Below are 22921 nucleotides of genomic sequence, written 5' to 3' on the forward strand. Positions count from 1 at the left end.
CAAACCTTACTGCAGAATTTTTAACCATCCTATAGCACTGACGTGCCAATTAAATCCTCCACCCGCCCGCCACACCCTCGTGCGATTCTATAAAACAGCTGAAAAGCCTGCACTACGAGTCTCATTCTCGGCTAAAATACTAAATTACTTGAGTACCTTTCTATGCAGCCCTACAGCTTTCATCCCTATTACACTCTACAGGACTTTTCCATGAGGAAAGAATCTTTCCTGGAGCTGCTGCTATGCAGTCCTGGCTGTAGCTGTCCTTTCACCACCTGGTATTCTAATAGAGGGAGCCTGGTCATTTTAACACCCGCAAATTGCTATGGCACAGATTGCGCACAGGGCAGCTATAAAACCTGCCTCTTTCTGACTAAGAATGAGTGAGAGAGAGAAAACAGGCAAACAGCAGCCCTTCCATCAACAGGGACTCCTGCCCCTGCCCCAGGCAGTGCGTTCACACACGCTCAGCTTCTCTTTGCGCCACAAAATAAAAGCGCAGAGTTCCTCATTAAACCATACCTTGCTACTGAGATGGAGCTCTGAAAACCACACAAGCACAGCCACAGATCCAAAACAACCAGCCAGGAAAGAGGTTTTTAGACAAATGGATTTAATCCATCGCTTTTTCCTAAATAAATAAAGCAAGGAGGCATAGCCAAAATTCATCTAATTCCGCCAGGCTGCATGTCCATTTCTGCAAGCCTGAGCCACTGCTCCTGCAGAAGTGGGCACTAGCTATGCAAATGGTTGCAGATGCACTCAGAAGGGGGGGGGGTACCCAGTCACCGCCCCCCGCCCCCCCGGCCCAGGCAGCCAGGCCAGCACTTAGTGTAGACTGGCAGCCAGTGCTTGGACTCCACATGCAGCATGCAAGAGTGAAGTCAGCTCAGGCTTTTCTCAGGAGAGTTATGCAAGGTGGGTTAGCACTTTCCGAGACAGCATTCCCTCCTCTACCTTTACCTGGGCTTTAGTCTCTGCAGTGGGGGAAATGTGCTGCTCTGGGCGGCTGTTTTCCCCCATTCCCAGGCAACCCCCATTTTTCCCACCTCACCTGTTATCCACCCAGATGTTTTGCAGGGGGGACACATGAAAGAGTTAAGATTTTGTTCCTCCCACATGCCTGGGGCCAACTTCAGCTCTCACTCACATGTGCACGAGTCCCTTGGATTGGGATGGGAGCTGTGTGCAAGCTGCTTGGTTTTGAAAGGAAAACTCTCTTCAAAGATGGGATGATTATAAACAACTCCAGCTTGGAAACCAGCAGGGGCAGAGGCTCAGCAACCCACGTCCCAATCTGTAAGGGACCTGATGGCTGAGGAAAGCAGGCTGCACTAAAGAAGAAATGACCATTTCTCTGTGCATCTCTGAAGGGCTAAGTCACAATGCATCAAAGAAAGGAGCAAAGCCAGATTTCTAGCGAAGGAAACGTCTGAGCAAATATGTGTGTGTGTGTGTGTGTGTGTGTACTCAAAGAGGAGTCTCAGCCCAGAATGTCTAAGCTTTGAAAGTACAAGAACTAAGCTGTAAGTAGGGCTGGTCTAAAAATTGCAACTGAAATACATTCCTGCTGGAAAATGGGGCTCTGTCAAAAATCACATTTCCATCCCCCGCCCAAGAAAAGATGGATTTTGGTGGAATTTTCCACAGGTAAAAATCTTAAACCAAAGCTTTTGTTTCAAGCTGGGCTGACAGTCTTTGCGTCAGGCTGAGCTGCCACAGTGCCTCATGGGAGTAATAGTCCAGGTGCCCCATGCCCTCTTCCCCCCTGTGCGTTGGGCTCTCCAGCTGGACTACATCTCCCATGAGGCCAACAGACTGAACTAAAACCCCTCCAATGTCCACTGAAAATGATAAAATACTGGAATTTCCCACAGAACGGAAATCTCATTTTTCAGCTGTGGCTAACTGGAAGATATTAGAGATGGGAGCGAAGCCGGAACCAGTTACCACTGAGCTTTGGGGGAGATCAGATCCAGATCTGTATCTAAACTTCACAGCCCCTTCTCCTAAGCCAACCTCAATCCCCAGGTTGCAGCTCAGGCGCATTGCGGCAGAACTGGGTCTATTCCCTGTTTGGAGCAGGAATGTATTGCTCAGACAAGGACAATGCTGCAGTGAGAGATCCCGCTCACAGCTGACAGTCGTGTTACCTTTTGATACTAGACTCATACTCAGTCCTCTGTTTGCTCAGTCCTGTCTTTAGCTCTGAAACCAGGCTCTGCAGAGCCCTGGAACATTTGGCTGAGTCTTTGGAAGCAGCCGCCAGGTCACTCTGCTCGCTGCAGCTGCTGATGCACATTTCGAACCTTTCCATGCTGTTCTCCAGGTCCACAGTCTTGACCTCGCTCTGCGACAGCGAGCCCTGAGTGGCCCATTCCGTTTTGAGGGAGCTTAAAGCAGAGGAGTCACTGGCCCGGCAGGCCGGGCAGCTGCTGACAGAATCGACGACAGAGATCTCACAGGACGAGGTGGACCAGGCAGTGCTGGCGATGCTGTGTGTGCTCAGGGAGAGGCTGGAGGAGGGGACGTTGTCGTAGGTGGAGAGTCTTTGGGATGAACCTGAGTCTTTCACCCGCTCCCCAGAGGACGTCCGGCGGTGGCCTCGGAGAGAGTATAGTCCATTCATCAGCCAGTTCCCGCTGGAGGAGAGATTAGGAATGTCTAAGGATGAGCTACCCAGCTTGGGGCTGACAGACCTTGCCCCCTGTTGCCGGAAGGAGTACTTCCAGGTGGGTAATGTCTGCACCCTCTTGCTGGGGCTGGTGGCAGGCTGGGTGGCTTTGCTGCTGTGCTCCTGAGGGGCGTTTTTCGCCAGCAAGCTGGGCGTGGCGTCCGGCACCATGGCACTGCTAGAAGGCAAGTCGGCAGGGCTGGAGGCGCTCTTCTCCGACCTGCTCTCCTCCCCATCTTCCTCGGAGATCCACTCCACCATGCTGCGCTGCAGCACAGAGCGGGCTTCGGGCTGAGCCCCGGCCACATCAGCCTGGGAAATGGCAAAGATTTGTCCGTGTTCACTTATCAACACTGTCATCAAGTGCTGGACCAGCGAGGTGCCTGCGGGGAGAGAACAGAGGCAAGAACTTAATGCGAGAAACAAGAAGGCCTTGGATATTCGTTTTCTATCTGAAAGAAACCCCCGGGCTCTTCAGGGGCGTGTCCTTGAGCACCAAGCACAATGGGTCTCTATAAGCAATACATAGCAAGGACTCTGGCCACCTTTCCTTCAAGGACTCCAGAAGGGGAGTGAGTATCATTGTTCCCATTATTAGAAAGGGGAGAAATGAGGCACAGAAGACCCTGATCCAGACCAGTTACCACAATACAGATCATTAACTCCCAGTCCCCCTTGCCCTAACCACTAAACCATGCTTCCTCCCCTAGTTAAGCAAAGAATCCTGGAGAAAGCTTGACACCAGTGTAATTTTCCTGTACATAGGTTATGTGGATGGGTGGATTCTCATATGTAAGCAGAACAAATGGTTTTCTGCACCATTCAATCCAAATACCTGTTTCTATACTTCTGTTCCAAATGGAGGAGTTGTGATCTTCAATCCTGTCCTGAAGTGTTAAACACCTGTGATGTCCCAACCTCAAAAGTGGCTGCTTTTCAAGATAGACAAAGTCACCCCTCGTTTACATATCAGTTTGGAAAGTGCCATAGAAATAAGATTTTTAAATTACTGGGATAGATTCATTTTTGATGTAACTCCATTGACTTCAGTTGAGTTACCCTACTTTAACTCATCAAAGTTGAGCAAAATACTCTATGCAGAATGTCAGAAAATTAACAATGGCCAATTCATAAGTGAGCTCTAATTGTTTTTTCAGCAGTGAAACAGAAACTAGTAGAAAAAGCCATTTATCAAAGTATTTTCTACCATATAAATGAGAAAATCACAATCAACAGCAATTTCATTAATTACAGTTTATCTTTTTTGTTGAAGATCAATGAAGAATAAGGCCAAACTTTTCAAATATGGGCACTTAAAAATATGTACTTACAACTATATAATAACAACAACTCAATAAGAGGCCTGATATTTTGAGATGCTGAGATCCTACAACTTCTATTGAAGTCCACAGGAGATGGGAGAACTAAACACTTATAAAAATTAGACTGCTTATTTGGTACCTAAACACGGATTCAGGGCCCCAACTTTAAACATTTTGGTTTCTATGTTTAAGAAAAGCCCCATTTTAAAGGTATATTGTTAATGGCTCAGAGTATTTCTCTGTATCTTTTTACACAGAACATAAGAATGGCTATACTGGGTCAGAGCAATGGTCCATCTAGCCCAATATCCTGTCTGATGGCAGCCCGTGCCAGATCCCACTTTACTCCTTGAGCTGAAGAGCAGCTATATTAGGCAGAATCCCTTCCCCCTTCCACCATTTATATCTAACTGATCTTTTGCCCTCAATGGACAGTAACATAAAGCATCCTTCATGTTGTCTGCTTAGGACTCGACATGTATTCTTTCCAAACATGGTCACAGGCTGCAAAGTTTAGAGCGGGATCCCAGCTTTTCTCCAGGTTGGAGATATTTGAATCCAGGATTCCGGTTCAAGTCAGTATCTAATTACTTCATTTGACAGTTTGAGAAGAGTGCACCCAAGTAAGGAACCTGTGGAAATGTACATACAGTATAAACACTATGATCAGCAGCTGAGCTCCGTAACATGCCCTGGGTCGTCATCACCTGGGCCCTCTGGCTCTAAAAGCATGGGACTCAGCTCACTGACCTAGGTCTGTCAGCTGAGGCAGGAGATGCTGTAGCAAGGGCTCATCATCCTCTGTGTGTGGCCCAGCCACCATTAGAGAGGGACAGAGTACCCCAGTGAGTGGGTGTGGGTACACCTAATCACCCATGTGAGCTTGGGGAATAATCCCAACATGTGCAGCTCAACACAAAGCACAGGGTCTCAGAGACATTCCCCTTTAAGTTAAGTGTCAAAGTTACTGCTGGTAACATGGCCTATGTCCTCTTGCTTGGCCTCCAGCCACTAGCGGGCAGTGGTATTTGTCGGACACACCGGGTGAAGTTGGGCCCATAGCAAGCTGAGCCTTAACCTCCTAGGCCTCCATTCATAGAGTGGGAGACCTGAAGGAACCATTGTGGTCATCTAGTCTACTCCCCTGTGTAACACAGGCTCGAGAACTGTCCCCTGCTAATTAAGGAGGGTGCCCACTCTCTGTGTCTTTAGGAAGCTCATTTGGACCTTGGACTAAAGGCAGCTCCTTTTCAGAGGATGAGAATGACTGTTTTAGCCGAAGTAATTCCATCACGCATAGCACACTTCCCCTGACACTCCTGGAGTTCAGAACAGAGCAAGGGGCAGATTTCAGCCACTTTGCAATTAGCATCTTGGTGCCAGACGTTGGATGGCGCCAGCAGAACTGCCCCTGTTGCTCAGCATTGGTTGCACGTGTCTTGCTGAGATGTGCACCACTGTGATTGTAGACCACAGTTCCATGGAGCAGTAGGCTGTTCCTCGGCTCTGAAGCAGAACTGCAGCCAGAGAGAGCGCCCAAGACCTTTGTTGGCCCTTGAGGAGGTGGATATTTCAAGCTTTGGATGCTGGGACATGCTTCAGAGATAGGGAATTTTGTATGTTTGTGACAGAGACTTGTACAGAGCAGGGAACATCTGATGCCATACAGCTCATTGTTTTCTGATTAGTTTTATGCAGCCTCCTTCCTTTTTGAATAGCCTCTCTGATTTCTCTCGTGGGTCTAATAAAAGCAGAGGGCTGGGCGAGGAGACGATGTAGCTGACAATGTACATTACAGGTTTCTGTAAGAGGGTGGGTGTAATTATACACTGAGAAAGGCATAAGGGGAGGGAAAAGTAGCAAAAACAACCAACAGGAGATGTAAGAAGGTGCACAGTACAGCCAAGATGGCCTGAGGTACGTTGATTTACTGCTGAGTAACAAACACTGCCATTTACCACCATATCACATTGCCTCTGAACTTGGCTGAAGGGCCCACAGAATATGTTTGGAACACTATGATTGCCCTATATTCCAGAAATGATGCTTGGTAATAAATGCTTTGACCCAAGTCCCCATTTCTTGGCTACCAATGTCCAGCATCCCCAACTGAAGGGGCTCAACTTCAGAAGAAAAATGAGCAGATCATCACAGAACAAGAAAGAATTAAAGTGGGGAATTGCTTTTTAGGTGCTGATCATTGCCCGGTGCTTTGTGCCTGGGTTTCTCAGACAAATCCTTGGATCAGCCTTCATCAAACAACAGATATTTATAACTCCCCAACAGGACTAGGTCCCCGCTGGTGCTGATCCCAGTCACGGGAAGGAGAAAGTGTTCTGCACCCCAGGAGATCTGCACTTACATGGTCTTGAATGGACAAATCTGCACTCAGCTCAAATGGCAATGAAAATGTTATTCTTAAGATTATGCATTTGTACAGCAAGGTCTGCATTAGGGGTGTGATTCGGGTGGTGTGAACAGTCAGGCTAAAACTTATAACAAACGAGCAGCCACTTTATAACAGTCACTGTGCTGCTCTCAGAGTTTCATGGAAACAGGGAGAAAACTCAGATCTTCCTGCTCTGAAAACACAGGCCTCTACCACTGGAGCTACACAGTCAAGTAGTTCTAAATCCATCCACTAGCAGGGCAGTAGCACACACATGCGATACAGACCTGTCTGTGCAAGCCATCCTTGCGCTGGCTGGACCGACAGCAGTTACTGTGGATCTCGCACACTCAATATTGCCCCATCTGTGTTGAGATGATACCAGCCACACTGCCCCCCTGGGAAGAGCCCATGCCTTGGAAGCCCAGAGCATGTGGAAGAGGAGAAGTCTGGCTCCCCCACCCCCTGCCCACACTTTTCTCCCAGCCTATTTCACCCCATCATGCCACGTTCCATTCTCCCCAGCTCAGCAATCCCTGCAGTAGATTGCAAGAAGGACGCCCTGCATGCAGCGAAGAGCCAGCTGCAGCGCAGCCAGATATTTGTGGGCACTTTTCTCTTTCTAGCTGAGCCACAAACACAGGAAAGGGACATCCCCTCGGTGGGACCGGCTTTATGAGCCAGCGTCAGGAACGACTCCATAGTTATGGCTGCGTCCAGGCTTCCGTTCTAAGCTCTGTTTTCTGCCCTCCTCATTTTGAATTGAAGCAACCGATTTGTTTGGGACATGTCAGGAACAGAATTTTTCTAGGGATTTTGTAAAGTTTAAGATTAAAGACTTTTAAAGGCAAGTTGATCCAAAACTAACAGTGATTTTAAACTGATGCCCTGGGTCTTGCCTTTGTCCCACATGTTCTCAGCACAGCAAGCATTTTGGAAGCCCACGCTTGGAAGGGTACATCTACACTGCAGCTGTGAGGCGTATTTCCAGCTAAGAGAGACCTACGCGCACTCTCTCTGCTCAAGCCAGCGCCTAAAAATAGCAATGGCACTGGCCGGCTGAGTCCAACCCTGAGGTACATACTCCCATATTACCTCACTGCAGAGGTGATACGGGAGGCTGTTCCAAGCACTAAGGGAAATGGTGTGCCCATGCACAGGCATTGACTGAGAGGATGCCCAGCTTGCTGCCGGTGATGGCCCCCCCCCATGACATTATCTGTAGTGTATATGACAAATGGCATCTTATTTCTGGCAGCAACACTTTACAAGCGGCTTCCCTGCGGGTCCAGAACATGAGACCTTAATGAGAGCACCTACCCTCCATGATGGTGACTGGATCTTCCATTTTGGGCCGCAGTATATTTGGGCCGAACACCGTAGCGAGGTTCTGGACGCTCATCTTGTTCACACTGGAGTGAGCCTGAACTTCATCGAGGAATCTTCAGAAGCCCCCAGAAAAAAGAAAACACAGCGAGAGAGAGAGAGGAGTAAATGGCACACGAAACCTTCCATCTCACTAGTTCCTTGTGCTCCTGCAGTCACCGGTTGTCTCTCGTCTCAGACTGTAAACTCCGTGGGCGGGAGCTGTCTGGATCTGTTCGTACAGCACTAAGCGCAGTGGGGTCCCGGGGCCATAACCGAGGCTCCTCAGCGCTGCCACAGGACAAATATATAATAATAGTAACCCCAATTCCACTGGAACGTGGGAAGAGGAAAGGGCCAGCGGTCACTAGTGAAGCAGACATGGGACCATTTAATCTGTGTGAAAACTGAGGTTCTCGCCTCTTTTAACAAGGATCCACGATACACCACATCACCTGTAGGCGAAAGCTTTTCACAAAACAACCAGTCCATATCTGATCTCTCAGTCCTCAAAGGAAACCGACACAACCCCTTCAAAAGACAAGCTTGGGAACTTCAATTCATAACTCTGCTATACATCAAAAATCAGACACTTTATAAAGACACTGGATTTATGGCTCAATCTGTAACCCCCCTCACCCTCCTTTGTCCTACGACTGTAGCAGCGTTAGCTGACCACTTCACTTTGAATGGGCTGTTGCAATGTGTGTTAACTCCATATCTGTCTAGCTGTGACACACTTCAGCCTGCTCTACACTACAGAGTTAGGGCAGGTCTCCACTACAAACTTGCATGTAATGCTTCTGGTGAAGACACTCTAAGCCATCGGCTTAATAACTCCAGAAGTTATGTCGGCAGGAGAAGCTCTACACAGGGGGTTAAGGTCAGTATAACTATGTCACTCAGGGGTGTGGATTTTTCACACCCTTGAGTGACACTTATACCAAAGTAAGTTCTAATGTAGACCTGGCCTTCGGTTGACACAAAGCTGCTTACATAGACCTATCTATGAAAGTGTCTACATGTAAATTTTGCTCCTGTCGACATAACTGTTCAGCTATGCCAATTTAATAACTCCATCTTCATGAGCTGCGTAGAGTCAATGTAGCTAGGTCGACACAGGGTTATCTATGCTGTATTACTTATGTCAACTGTTACGGTCTTTCAGAAGCCTTCCCACAATGCCCCACACTGACAGTACACTCAATACAAGCGCTCCTGGTGAGGATGAGCACCGCCAACACAAGGAGAAAAGTGTAGACCACACACAAGCGATGTAATTACTGTGGCGGCTGTATGCCGACCAAGTTAGGTCGACTTAATTTTGTAGTGTAGACATGGCCTGAGTACCTTTCCCAGACCTGAGGAAGAGCTCTGTGTAGCTCGAAAAACTGGTCTGTCTCACTAACAGAAGTTGGTCCAATAAAAGACATTACCTCACCCACCTTGTCTCTCCAGGAATTCACAATGGTAATTTGAGCAAATTCCTGCCGTTTCTTACCCAGGAACACGGCAGAAAGGAGCAAACCACCATTCCCAGAAGAACTGCTATTCTCACCACCCTTTTTGTTTTGTTTTTTAAATCATCTGAGGAAAAACAAAGTTCATTTTTGTGGAAAAGGGTGAAAAAACTGAGGTGAAAAGCCTCCCCTCCCCCAAAGTCTTGCTATCTTACAGTATGGGGGATGCTCTATTTAGATTGTAGAGAGACAAGGTGGGTGAGGTGATATCTTTTATTAGACCACTTTCTGTTGGTGAGAGAGACAGGCTTCTGAGCGTGCACAGAGCTCTTTCTCAGGCTGGAGAACCGTACTCAGAGTGTCATAGCCACACAGAAGATGGAACAGATTGTTTAGCATAAGTAGTTAATTAGACTGTAACCACTTTAGTGCAAGATCTGTCTGCTCCTCTGCATTAGCACAGTGTCTAGAGCAGTGTGGGCCCACTCTTGGTTTGTCCCTAGGCACTACCATAACAAATGTGATTAATACCGAGGCCTATTGGCAGGGCACTGGGTGAGAGCAGCCTGTCCTCGAGATAAACCAAGCGCTTCATTTATCAGAACTGCATGAGCATTGAATCCACACACATATTTAAAGCAGGAGTTTAGTTATATGCAAATTAGTTTCAAATGTGCAAATCGGCTCATTAAATCATTTGCCTATGATGTCACATGAAGCCGAACAAAAATTGGCAGCTCTGGCATTCCTGGGCGCTAATTAATGCCACTTACTTGCATATGTATTTGAGGAGGTTGTAGTTTGCCTGGGGCAGGGTCTTCACCTGTTTAGCCAGCTCTCGGGTGCCCTACAGGAGGAGACAAACAACAAGAACAGTGATGTAGAGCAGAGTGCAGCCTGGGCAAATCCTCTTCCCTCAGCCAAGCCCATGCCATAAGACATTGAAAGTGGGGTGCTCCATGGAACCTCAGGGTGGGCATGCCCTGTCACCCCCAGCAAACTGGTACCCCCCCAGGGTGGTGCACTCTACCTTGGGAAAGAGGAAGAGAGATAATGACATTGCAGATCTACCAGCTCCACCCTGTCTTCAAACACACCCACCCCGGAGGTGAAGCTGGGTATGTGCAAGCCCCATGTGCTGGGCTCCAAGGATCTGCACTGTTTTGCTGCAGGCGATGGCTCCTCACCCCCAGGATGTTACCTGCTCAATGCTGCCTTCAAAACTAATAAGAATATAAGAACAGCCAGACTGGGCAGACCAATGTTCCATCTAGCCTAGTATCCTGTCTTCCAACAGTGGCCAAATGCCAGGTGCTTCAGAGGGAATGGGCAGAACAGGTAATCATCGATCCATCCCCTGTCGCCCATTCCCATTCTGGCAAATAGAGGCTAGGGAGCATGATTTTGCATCCCTGCCGATCCTGGCTAGATCTACCCTCCATGAACTTATCTAGTTCTTTTTTTGAACCCTGTTATAGTCTTGGTCTTCACAGCATTCTCTGGCAAGGAGTTCCAGAGGTTGACTGTACCTTGTGTGAAGAAATACTTCCTTTTGTTTGTTTTAAACCTGCTGCCTATTAATTTCATTTGGTGACCCCTAGTTCTTGTGTTGTGAGAAGGAGTAAATAACACTTCTGTTTTACTTTCCCCACACCAGTCATGATTTTATAGACCTCTATCATGTCCCCCCTTAGTCATCTCTTTTCCAAGCTGAAAAGTCCCAATCTTATTAGTCTTTCCTCAGATGGAAGCTGTTGCATACCCCTAATCATTTTTTCCCCCTTTTCTGAACCTTTTCCAATTCCAATAGCTCTTCATGTGCATAGCTGGGGGAGGGGGGCCTAGAATTTGACCACTGATTTGCAAACTCAATTCCTGCCATCAATTTACGTAAGGAGGCACTGATCTGACAGCGAGATCCCCAGCTCTGTGACCCACTGGCACCTCCCCCCGACACTATCCAACTCTACTCTCTGCATCTCCCAATTTCACCAGCACAAATTCTGCCACTGGCCTTAGACAAGACACTGCACCTCGGTGACTCAGTTTTCCCACCTGTAACACAGCACTTACACCATCCCTGTCTTGCGGAGAAGCAGAACTCACTCCTGCCAATAATGACCCTTTGCACTTCCAGGATGTTTTCCATGCAAGAATCTCAAGGCACTGTACAGACACCAATGGATTTAGCCTCAACAGCCCCTGGAGAGGTAGGGAAGTATTATTCCCATTTTACAAGCAGGGAAACTGAGGCATGAAGAGGCAAAAGGACTCCTCCATGGCAACACTGTGGTAGAATCAGGAAAAGAATCCAGGAGTCCTGACACCGAGTTTCATGCCTAACAGGCAGTTCTACTCTGAGCAGTGACTGCAAAAATGGCTTTGTGGGGCTTCTTGTTTAGTGCCTTTCTATGGGACTTGACCAAATGTGGTCACCTTTTTAGTAACGCTGGGGGACTGGGAAAAAACAAGCTGCGTGGTAGGGCACCACCTACTCCTGTAGCCTGCCCCTAGGTCCCCATGAGCCAATGCGCACTGCATCCCCATGAAGCAGGGATACACACCTCTTGGAATATACACACCTTGTACACCCCCCCCCCGCCCAATCTTGCCCCAGTTTGTGCAACAGAACCTCACTGGTTCTGCTGGAAAGTGACCGCCGCATCTGCATAGTAAGCAGCAGGAGTTATCTCCGAGCAGAGTACCTGGGCTGTTCCCCAGTCTGAAAACTCCTGCTTGGAATTTTCTGAAAAAACCCACTCCCTTGGGGAAAGAGAAAAGGGCGGGTGGGGGGAGAAGAAACACACTTGTGGTTTATGAAGTGAAACAAGCTACATGCTCTCCAGTTCACCACGTGAGCAGACTGATTCCTCCAGTAGAAAAAGCACATACTGTCCAAAATGAAGGGGTTGAAAAATTCTGTACATCAAGCACCAGTAGATACTGATCAAGTCACTAAACCTTTACTGCTTGAGTCAGCACTCATTAAAGTCAGTGGAAACTGCCCCATGGACTTCAATGGTTGGAGGACAGGCCTTAGCTAGTTATGATCTGCCCTTAGATACCAACACAATTTGACCATCTTATTTGCCTGCTTAGCTACCAGTTTGCTATGAACAGTGCAACTGATGGCTTGGCAGGAACGCAGGTTTTAAAAACGGACAACAGGCAACTGCTCCATTTTTCATGCAACGAGCTGTGACAACCTTCTTCACCACCATAGATTTGGGGTAGACAGCTGGATTTTCACATTAAAATGTAAGGAGACAAGGCCTGTGACGTATTGCAACGTCCTCCTAGAGATTTAACAAACTCCCACACAGCAGACGGTTGGAAGAACAATTCCTTCTTGTGCTGATAGACCAGACAGTGCATTTGAGGACACTAAATTATGGATTATTAAGTAGTGATAGGAAAACTTAACAAAAAAAGAGGCTAGTTTTCACAGGTTAGGGAAAAACATTTGATAAGCTTCAGAAAATCGTCCAAAGAAAGAGAAAAACACCCTTCTTGTAATATTTCACTATTTCTGCTTCCATTCCCAGCCTAATCCAGTAAATTCCAAGACATGGAGTGCACAGAAATCTAGTTATTAAAAAGAAAAAGTTAAAGGCCAAGATTTTCAAAAGTGACTAGTCGGGTGCTTTAATATCTGGAAGTCCAACTTGAGACACTTTAAAAGGGTCAGAGAAAACAGGTGCTTAGTACTTCCTGAAAATCAGGCCTGTTTAATGGTGTCAAAAACTGTGGAATACAAAATCACCAGTCACTTGTGAAAATGCCAGCCATAGATGTTTGAACCTCTGAAAAGGTTCGATTCAGATAAAGTTGTAGCTTGGGATGAAAGTTCAGCTCAGTTTTTAAGTTACTCTAAACAAGTTATTTTACCATATTTTTAGAGATGGGCCTGATCTACAAGCAATTGAACTAACAGGGCAAATTCTTCCCTGGCTTTCACTTTGTGCAACCCTATTCGCTTCAAAGGTATCGGTCAGGGCAGAATCCGGCTTTGTGTGTTGATAAATTGCTCCATGCCATGGCCCCACAGGACTGAGCAGAGAGCTTTGCAATGAGAGCTGCACCTGATCCTTCTCATCAGTTAGAGGGTTAGTTTGATGCAGGGCCCAAAGGCGGTAGACAGAGAAAATGGGGTTAGAAAGATAGCATCCACGGACCGATCACAATGCAGATATTTGGCAGATAAAACTTCTATCTTTACTGCTGCAGACTTTGCAGGAGCACTTGTCATTTTGTCACAAGCTGGCATCCATTGACAACGAGACCAACCCCTGCTGAAAGCCTGGGGCTAGCACCTCCACCACAGGAAAGTGTGAAAGCCATCTTCCTGAATGCAAACAGCGCCAGGCACAAATGGTCTAATAGCACTGGGCATGCGTGATGGTTGGGATCGTCCACGAGAGCCAGTTAGCTCCAGTACTCTTTCACTTACTAGTGCAGTGTGTTTTATCAATGGCTCAACCCTCTGGCATGACACTAATGTAAACTACCGTGTTTTGCACCAATCCCTACAGGAGACTACTTCACAAGGACAGGTTTCAGGAATCTCCAAGGTGCAAAACAGACTAAGGCTAACATGAGAGCCCCCAGCTGGGTTAGGAGAACCAGGGTTTAGCAAAGCAACTCACATCTTTGCCCCAAATCTCCTTTTTAAATGTTCAAAATCATTTACTAGCTTATTTATTCCATGAATGCTGGCTTCCATTTGGAAATGGAGAAGCCAAAAATACTACCAGGAGAGCTCAGCCTGAACTCACATGATTTTTTAAAAAGTTTCAAAGTGTTCCCCCAATTTTTCTTTCTCATGCACCTGGGCACTACCCTGCCCTGCACTGGCTGGGACCAGAACCAAAGCGTCAAAATACCCTGAGAAAGAAAGATTGTGCTCCTGCCATTGTCCCATTTACAGCACTACAGCCATGCCAGCCATCGTTCAAGGACGCTCTTAAAAACCTGCCTGCATGATAGCCGCCACACTGGGGTTGTACCGGAGCTGAGGGGCCTCGATCAGTGTTGGAAGAGAAGCTGGGGAGCTCTGAGCAATCTGGATAACACACACAAAGTTTAGGACAGCTCCTGAGGCTGGTTTGCTGCAGTTGGTGAGGGCAGATGCATTGAGCAGTACTAAATGTTTTATATAACGATACCCATCTTTGCTCAAAACAGAACAGCGCAAAGGATCAGAGACATTTTTAGTGGCGTAAATTTTAAATGAAGAAAGTTTTTGGCCAAAAAATTTCAGTTCCCATGGGAAATTTCAAACGGCTTCAAAACCAACTTTTTGAAACAAAACAAAAGTTTTTGTTTCAATTTAACAGGTCATGATATTTTCAAGCAAAAGTTTTTTGTTAGTTTTGTTTTGAATTGACCTTTTGACTTAAAATATCAGTTGTTTTCAGTTTGAAACAAACTGAATGAAAAGACATTTTGACTTTTTAAGTCAAAACATCCAATTCAAAACAAAGATTTTCATTTCGTTCAGAAAAATTGAAAAACTGATGGCTGAAGTCAAAATGAACATTTGTTTTTGGGAGTATTGATTCAAAACAAATTCTGGTTTCAAATTCCCCAGGGGAAACCTGACATTTTTCATCAGAATCAACGTTTTCCCCATGAAAAACTTCAGTTTCAATGAAACTGCATTTTTCAGAAAGAAAACCTTCCACACAAAGTTCAGCCAGCTCTATGGGCCAGTGCAGTGTTCCATGCTAAACTGTGCTATCGGCGCCACTGGGCACATAACGACTTGGGGAAATCCCTGTCCGTGCTGCGTGTGTTCCAGTTCCTTCAAGGAAACAACCCACACTGAGACTCCAAATCTTCTTGACAGCTCAGAAGTTGTGACAAGTGCATTTTCAGTAGTGGCTTAAAGAGACACCGCCAAGGCACTGGCAATGTTCTATGCCAGACAGAATAATCCAATACAATTCTGTCTCGCATCATTCACACAAAAGCAACTCAGATTGCTGCTTCCCAGATCATTGCAGCCAGGACAGACAAATACAGGCCAACTGTGTCGGTTATAAATTAAATGAGGATATAAAATGATGTTTGCCAAACTTGGCATTGAGTCTGCTCTTGTGTAACAGGCTTCGGAAATCCAAATCTCTCTCCGCAGTCTGTGCAGGTTAAACCCCGTCCACATTACCACCAAACTAAACCATCTGAAGTGCTGCTGCTTTTTATAGGCAGAGCAGCTGTGCTTGTGTCATAGAGTAAGAAATCTGTGTGCTGAATACAGAACCCAGGCCTGGCAGCTGCATCACATGCTTTACAAATGGTGGCCTCACCTGTACAGCCTCAGCAGGGATTGAATCCGGGACCATCGGCATCACTACGCAGACCTTTGCCACTTGAGCTAGAGCATAACTAACTGTGCAACTCGCTTTAAGCAGCAGGTTTGTATTGCAGGCCACTAGGAGCAGCTAACAGAGGGAGATATGGGCCTGTACTATGGACCACACATACATGGAAGAGGTGATGGAACCCAAGACTCTTGACTCCACAGGCATCTGTTCTTCTTTGGCAGACACTAGAATCAGGCTTGTAAAATCCCCACTTAGAAAGTGACAGTCATGCACACGACAGCAGCTCTGACACGCCATCCAGTAGAGAGCTCAGATATCACAGGGATAGGAGCAGGACTCTTGGATCAGATCTATCCCTTTGTCTATCACCCTGCCCCACCTAACAAGTCCATGGGAGGAACAACCCTCCCGAATCTCCACCACCACCAGAGAGCTGGAGGGCTCCTTCAGTCCCTTCCATTGCTTGGAATAAGATAGGGAAGAAGCTGAAGAAAAGACCCTCAAATGAAAGGTGCTGTAGAGGTGCTGTTATTTCCCCTCATACCCACATGGGAAAATATAATTTGCCCTTTTCTGGCTCCTTTCCTCTGAGAAACTCAAAGCCCTTTACAAACGTCAGTTCGAAAAACCTCCCCATCCCCCTGTGCGGTAGGAATTATTATCCTCAAGGAAGAGATGAGACACTGAGGCAAATGGATTTGTCCTAGATCACAGAGCAAGGCAGGAGCAGAGCTGGAAATAAAACCCAGCTCTCCTGACTCTCAGTTGTTACTGCAACGCCTAGAGCAGTGGTCCCCAACCTTTCTGTTGCTATAGTATAGTCAGGTTTCCAGAAGAGTGTGGTGGGCGCCGGATGCCCAGCGGCGGCATTTCAGAGGTGACGCTTCTTGGCGTTGCCGCTCCTAGGTGGCATTTCGGCAGCTGGTTGTCCGGCAGCTGCACTCCTCGGCGGCGGGTTGTCCAGCAGAAGCGCTCCCTTGTCAGTAGGCAGGCGCACATAAATGCCCCGGTGGGCGCCATGGTGCCCACAGGCACCGCGTTGGGGATCATTGGCCTACGGGATAGCCCTGCTAAGGAAGAAACAGCCATAGCCCAAGAGTACATAAAAACGTGCACAATGGACACAGAACCACAGGATTTCAAGGCTAACTTGTGAAAGACGCCTGCTCCAAGCTGGAGCTTAGACTGTTAAGGCCTGATTCAAAGCCCATCAGAGTCACGGGGAAGGTTCCCATGGACTTCAGTGGGCTTTGGCTCAGGCCCTGGAGGAGAAAATGGAGAGGCTGTTGTTCATTGAGTCGCGAGGCTCCAGGAATGGCATGGAGGGTAAAAGGAGGAAGGGTAGAAGGAGCACTAACCTCTCCCTTGTCCTTGGAGAGCAGCTGTCCACATGACAGGAAGTCTTCATATTTGGCAAAGGGGATGACGGGCTCTGGCAGCTCTCGGAGATAAAGCTTCAGGAGGGATGCCACGGTGTGAACATCCGTGTTGCTGCAACAGGAGGAAAGAAGGGTGAATTTTAGAAACCTGCAAGCTGACTGTCCCACAAGCCCTATGCACCTTCTCCGGGAGGAACGCAGGGAGGTGGCTAACAGGCCCTTCTTATGATGTATGAAAGGGCAGGCCCTGAGAAGTGGAGGAGGAGGGCACTCCTGCCACATGTCCAACCAACATGGGCAAATCTACTTGAGGGAGTCACAAAACGCTCAGGCAGGCCATCTGGGAGCCCACGCATTCCTTTGCCATGGCCTGCCCCAGAATTCATGCCCTCACTCCTCACCACACAGCGTGACAGAGACAAAGCACTAGATCAGAGAGGAAAGCGCCTCCGTTGCTCAGCTGCTTACAGGTGCGTCCTGTTGGTGATGGGAAAAATCTCCGCATCTGTCAGGGAGAGTGTGTGAAGCCAGGTGAGCGGGGGAAGCAGGATGGTGGGGGGTGCACACTCTTGTGAAGTACGGAGAGCAGAGAAGTGTGCTGCCCAGGAGAGCATGCTGTTGTGACTGCTGTGCTGAAAATAAAGCTTTGTACCTTCTAAAAACCAAACTGATCCAGCGTTTGGCACAATAGTGTAACCTTTGCCACTTCTGATAGTTGTCGCTCTCCCCAGCCAGTGCCCATTGCTGTGACTGTCGGAGCAGAATTCAGCCATTCTGAGCTGTCTGCGCCCTGCATGCCATACGGCAGGTGACACTCCTGCCCAGGTTCCCCCCTTTGGCTTTGGGGCCCTCTGCCTCCCAAGCCATGCCATTTGGCACTTGCTGTTTCATACTCTACACTGGAGCACTAGCCCAGTGTCTCTCTGCTCCACTCACACAGCTCCTATTGCTCTGCTCAGGGTTCTGCTTTCTGGGTTATCCAGACAAGCTGACCGTGCTTGGGACAAATTGCTAAAGGAGAACAAAAGAATAGCACAAGCATGTAGGGACAAAATCAGAAAGGCTAAGGCAAGAAATGAGTTATACCTAGCAAGTGACATGAAAGACAATGAGAAGAGGTTCTTTAATTACATTAGGAGTAACAGGAAGATGAAGAAAAGTATAGGTCATCTATTTAGCAGGGAAAGAGAGCTAATAACTGAGGACATCAAGAAGGCGGAAGTGTTTAACACCTATTTTGTTCAGCTCCTAGGCAGAGGCGTAGCCAGGCAACTCTGCATGCTGCCTCCAACCAGAGCACTGGCTTCGCAGCTCCCATTGGCCAGGAGCTGCCGGGGAGGTGCCTGCAGGCTGAGGCAGCGCGCAGAGCTGCCTGGCAACAATATCCATCTAGGAGCTGAGTGAGGGGGATGTCGCCGCTTCCAGGGAACACCCAAGGTAAGCGCCGCCCAGAGCCTGCCTCACCCTGTCCCATGCCCCAATCCCCTGCCACCTTCCACACCCAAACTCTGCTGTGTGGGGAAGGGGCGGTGGCCCAAGTCTGCCCCAGCAGCGGCCGGTGCCTGAGCTGCCCCTGAGCCAGGTGCGCTGGCCACTGCAGAAGTCACAGAAAGTCATGAAATCCGTGACTTCCATGACAAACTTGCAGCCTTAGCCATGATTAATTGTTCTCCATGTCCACTGAAGGTAGGAGAAGTAGTAATGGGCTAAATCTGCAGTGAGGGAGATTTAGGTTGGATATTGGGGAAAACTTTCTAACTAGAAGGATAGTTAAGCACTGGAATAGGCTTCCAAAGGAGATTGTGAAATCCCACCCCCCATCACTGGAGGTTTGTAAACCGGTTAGACAAACACCTGTCAGGGATGGTCTAGGTTTACTTGGTCCCACCTCATTGTAAGGGGCTGGATTTGATGACCTCTTCCAGGACCTCCCAGACCTACATTTCTATGATTTTATAATGTTTTCATATTATTCTTAATCCCCTTCCTTGTGCATCCTAACATCCTGTTTCCTTTTTTGGCTGTAGCTGCACATTAAGCAGAGGTGTTCATTGAGCTATCAACAATGACACCCAGGTCCCTTTCTTGAGTGGGCAGAGCTAATTAAAACCCTGTAAGGTTTGAGTAATTTCTATTATTCCCTCCTATGTGCCTCACTTTGCATTTATCAACATTGAATTTTATTTGCCATTGTGTTGTCCATTCCCCTAGCTTGTTGAAGTTGCTCTGACGTTTCTCACCAGTCCTCTCTGGTCCCGCCTAAATAACTTTATGTCCTCTACAAATTTTCCTACCCTGCTGCTCACCCGCCTTTCCAGATCATTCGTAAGTAATCAATTAACTGAAGTAAATCAAGTAAAGAACACAGACCCTAGTCTGGAACCTTGGTGTCCCCTGCTGTTAACCTTCTACTGTGATGACAATTGACCATTATGCCTACTCTTTTCCTTCTGACTCCTAGACAGTTTTTGATCCAGGGCAACACTTTGCCTCTCACCCCTGACTACTCTAGTGGTACTACAGTGGCCCCTTGTGTGAGGCCTTTTGGAAGTCTAAATACATTATACCAAATGGCTCTCCTACTCTGACATGTTCAAAGACTTCTAAGAAAGGTAGACCTGGTGACAATGGGGAACCAGAGGGGTAGAGCCGAGCACCTCAAATCCTCGTCTTTGCGATAACGCCCCATTCTATTTTGTTTGGTTGCTTTGTCATCAGTTTTTGTAACATTAACAACTCCATCCAACCTCTCAGTTTTTGCTCTTGCATGCAAGACACACAGCTGTGGAACTCAGGGGTTACTGGACAGCCATGTTTTCCATGCAGCAGATTAGCATCAACCCTCTGGCTCTCTCGCCCGTGCATTTCCAGCCGTTCTAATAACTATCCTGCAAGGTACCATAGCTTATCACATGCAGGGCTGGATTAAATTTGATGAGAGTCTGCAGATGTTATTCTCTTTGCATATTCAGTTCCTTCCCTTTACTGTTTTACCACCACCCTGTCTGATGCCATACACTCTATTGTTAAATCACCTTAGTTATTTCAGTTCCAGGTTTTAAATGTGATAGACCAACTGTAAAGCTGCATGAAAGCCGAAGCAAACAAAACCATTTTAATTTCAACACTTAACTGGCAGTAATAAATATAGTAATGCCACAGCATTAATTAATTACCTACAGCAGTGGTATTCAAGGACATTTTCAGGTGGGCTGGATAAAGCAATGTCCAAATCTTGGCAGGCCAAATGGCTCTTCAGGGGTTTGCTCTCTAGTGAGCCTGCCATCAGCCAGGGATCGCAAGGTTTCAAGAGTTGTGTGCCGGGTTGTACTTATTAATCTCAAAATAAAAGGTTAATTGTGCCACTATACAATATTCCAATTAAATCTTGAAAACAAACAAACTAATTATACAAATACACTGTACTGAGATTCAAACAGCATGCTATTCATTCTATTAAAACTAATTAAAATTAGAAGTTAAACGCACAAGAAAAACTGACGTCTAATTTCTCTTTCTTATTGACCGAAATGTTGACACTCACTCATACAGTCCCTTTTTTGGAAAAGTACTGGGCAGCACATAAACAAGTTATCTAAAGAAAGCACGCAAGTTACGGATCACTTTGTGTTGCGCAAGTATATAACTAAGTGCCTGATTAAAAGTGTACCACTGGAAGTCAAAATACATCAACACAATCTAGCGCCAGTACATTTAAATGTAAATGAAATGTTTCTAAATTCAAGACATGGGATGAGGGTAAACACAGGGAAAACAAATCGAAGTGCGTCTGCCCAGTCCCAATCAAGTGGAGGTCAAGGATAATCTAGGCATGGCCCAATATCTAAACAAATACTTTGCCTCAGTCTTTAATAAGACTAAAGAGGATCTTAGGGATAATGGTAGCATGATAAATGGGAATGAGGATATGGAGGTAGACATCACCATATCTGAGGTAGAAGCGAAACTCAAACAGCTTAATGGGGCTAAATCGGGGGGCCCAGATAATCTTCATCCAAGAATATTAAAAGAATTGGCACAAGAAATTGCAAGCCCATTAGCAAGAATTTTTAATGAATCTGTAAATTCAGGGGTTGTACCATATGATTGGAGAATTGCTAACATAGTTCCTATTTTTAAGAAAGGGAAAAAAAGTGATCCAAGTAATTATAGGCCTGTTAGTTTGACATCTGTAGTATGCAAGGTCTTGGAAAAAATTTTGAAGGAGAAGGTAGTTAAGGACATTGAAGTCAATGGTAAATGGGACAAAATACAACATGGTTTTACAAAAGGTAGATCGTGCCAAACCAACCTGATTTCCTTCTTTGAGAGAGTAACAGATTTTTTAGATAAAGGAAACGCAGTGGATCTAATTTATTTAGATTTTAGTAAGGCGTTTGATACTGTGCCACATGGGGAATTATTAGTTAAATTGGATAAGATGGGCATCAATAGGAAAATTGAAAGGTGGATAGGGAATTGGTTAAAGGGGAGACTACAACGGGTCCTACTGAAAGGTGAACTGTCAAGTTGGAGGGAGGTTACCAGTGGAGTTCCTCAAGGATCAGTTTTGGGACCAATCTTATTTAATCTTTTTATTACTGACCTGGGCACAAAAAGTGGGAGTGTGCTAATAAAGTTTGCAGATGATACAAAGCTGGGAGGTATTGCTAATTTAGAGAAGGACAGGGATACCCTACAGGAGGATCTGGATGACCTTGTAAACTGGAGTAATAGGAATAGGATGAAATTTAATAGTGAGAAGTGTAAGGTCATGCATTTAGGGATTAATAACAAGAATTTTAGTTATAAGCTAGGGACGCATCAACTAGAAGTAACGGAGGAGGAAAAGGACCTTGGAGTATTGGTTGATCATAGGTTGACTATGAGCTGCCAATGTGATATGGCTGTGAAAAAAGCTAATGTCGTCTTGGGATGCATCAGGAGAGGTATTTCCAGTAGGGATAAGGAGGTTTTAGTACCGTTATATAAGGCACTGGTGAGACCTCACCTGGAATATTGTGTGCAGTTCTGGTCTCCCATGTTTAAGAAGGATGAATTCAAACTGGAACAGGTACAGAGAAGGGCTACTAGGATGATCCGAGGAATGGAAAACTTGTCTTATGGGGGGAGACTCAGGGAGCTTGGCTTGTTTAGCCTAACTAAGAGAAGGTTGAGGGGAGATATGATTGCTCTCTATAAATATATTAGAGGGATAAATACCAGAGAGGGAGAGGAATTATTTAAACTCAATACCAATGTGGACACAAGAACAAATGGATATAAACTGGCCACTAGGAAATTTAGATTAGAAATTAGACGAAGGTTTCTAACCATCAGAGGAGTGAAGTTTTGGAATAGCCTTCCGAGGGAAGTAGTGGGGGCAAAAGATCTATCTTGCTTTAAGATTAAACTCGATAAGTTTATGGAGGAGATGGTATGATGGGATAACATGGTTTTGGTAATTAAATATTCATGGTAAATAGGCCCAATGGCCTGTGATGGGTTTTTAGATGGGGTAAGATCCAAGTTACCCGGGAAAGAATTTTCTGTAGTATCTGGCTGATGAATCTTGCCCATATGCTCAGGGTTTAGCTGATCGCCATATTTGGGGTCGGGAAGGAATTTTCCTCCAGGGCAGATTGGAAGGCCCTGGAGGTTTTTCGCCTTCCTCTGTAGCATGGGGCACGGGTCACTTGCTGGAGGATTCTCTGCTCCTTGAGGTCTTCGAACTACAATTTGAGGACTTCAATAGCACAGATATAGGTGTGAGGTCTTTTTTAGGAGTGGTGGGTGAAATTCTGTGGCCTGCATTGTGCAGGAGGTCAGACTAGATGATCATAATGGTCCCTTCTGACCTAAATATCTATGAATCTATGAATCAATTCATCCCCCAGTTTCCATCAGTTCTGCATCTATCTCCCCCCACTCCCCATCTGCCCAACCCACCATCAGCTGTGCCCACCTCACAATTACCCCTCTGCCACCACGGGGGTTCTTCAAACC

General features: G+C 46.6%; 1 protein-coding gene across 6 annotated transcripts in view; it reads right to left on the bottom strand.

The window, feature by feature from the left end:
• ARHGAP22 (Rho GTPase activating protein 22) overlaps positions 1 to 22921 on the bottom strand; it is a 240416-nt gene that overhangs the window by 3832 nt on the left and 213663 nt on the right. For all 6 annotated transcript variants that reach the window (XM_073353053.2, XM_073353054.2, XM_073353057.1 and 3 more), the window contains 4 exons: positions 16895 to 17027; positions 9984 to 10057; positions 7706 to 7827; positions 2154 to 3057 (listed from right to left, as the gene is read on the bottom strand). In XM_073353053.2, the coding sequence (XP_073209154.1) occupies positions 2154 to 3057; positions 7706 to 7827; positions 9984 to 10057; positions 16895 to 17027 (1233 nt within the window). The remainder of the gene's footprint in view (positions 1 to 2153; positions 3058 to 7705; positions 7828 to 9983; positions 10058 to 16894; positions 17028 to 22921) is intronic.

Source organism: Lepidochelys kempii, chromosome 7, assembly GCF_965140285.1.
Source record: "Lepidochelys kempii isolate rLepKem1 chromosome 7, rLepKem1.hap1, whole genome shotgun sequence".
NCBI lineage: Eukaryota > Metazoa > Chordata > Testudines > Cheloniidae > Lepidochelys > Lepidochelys kempii.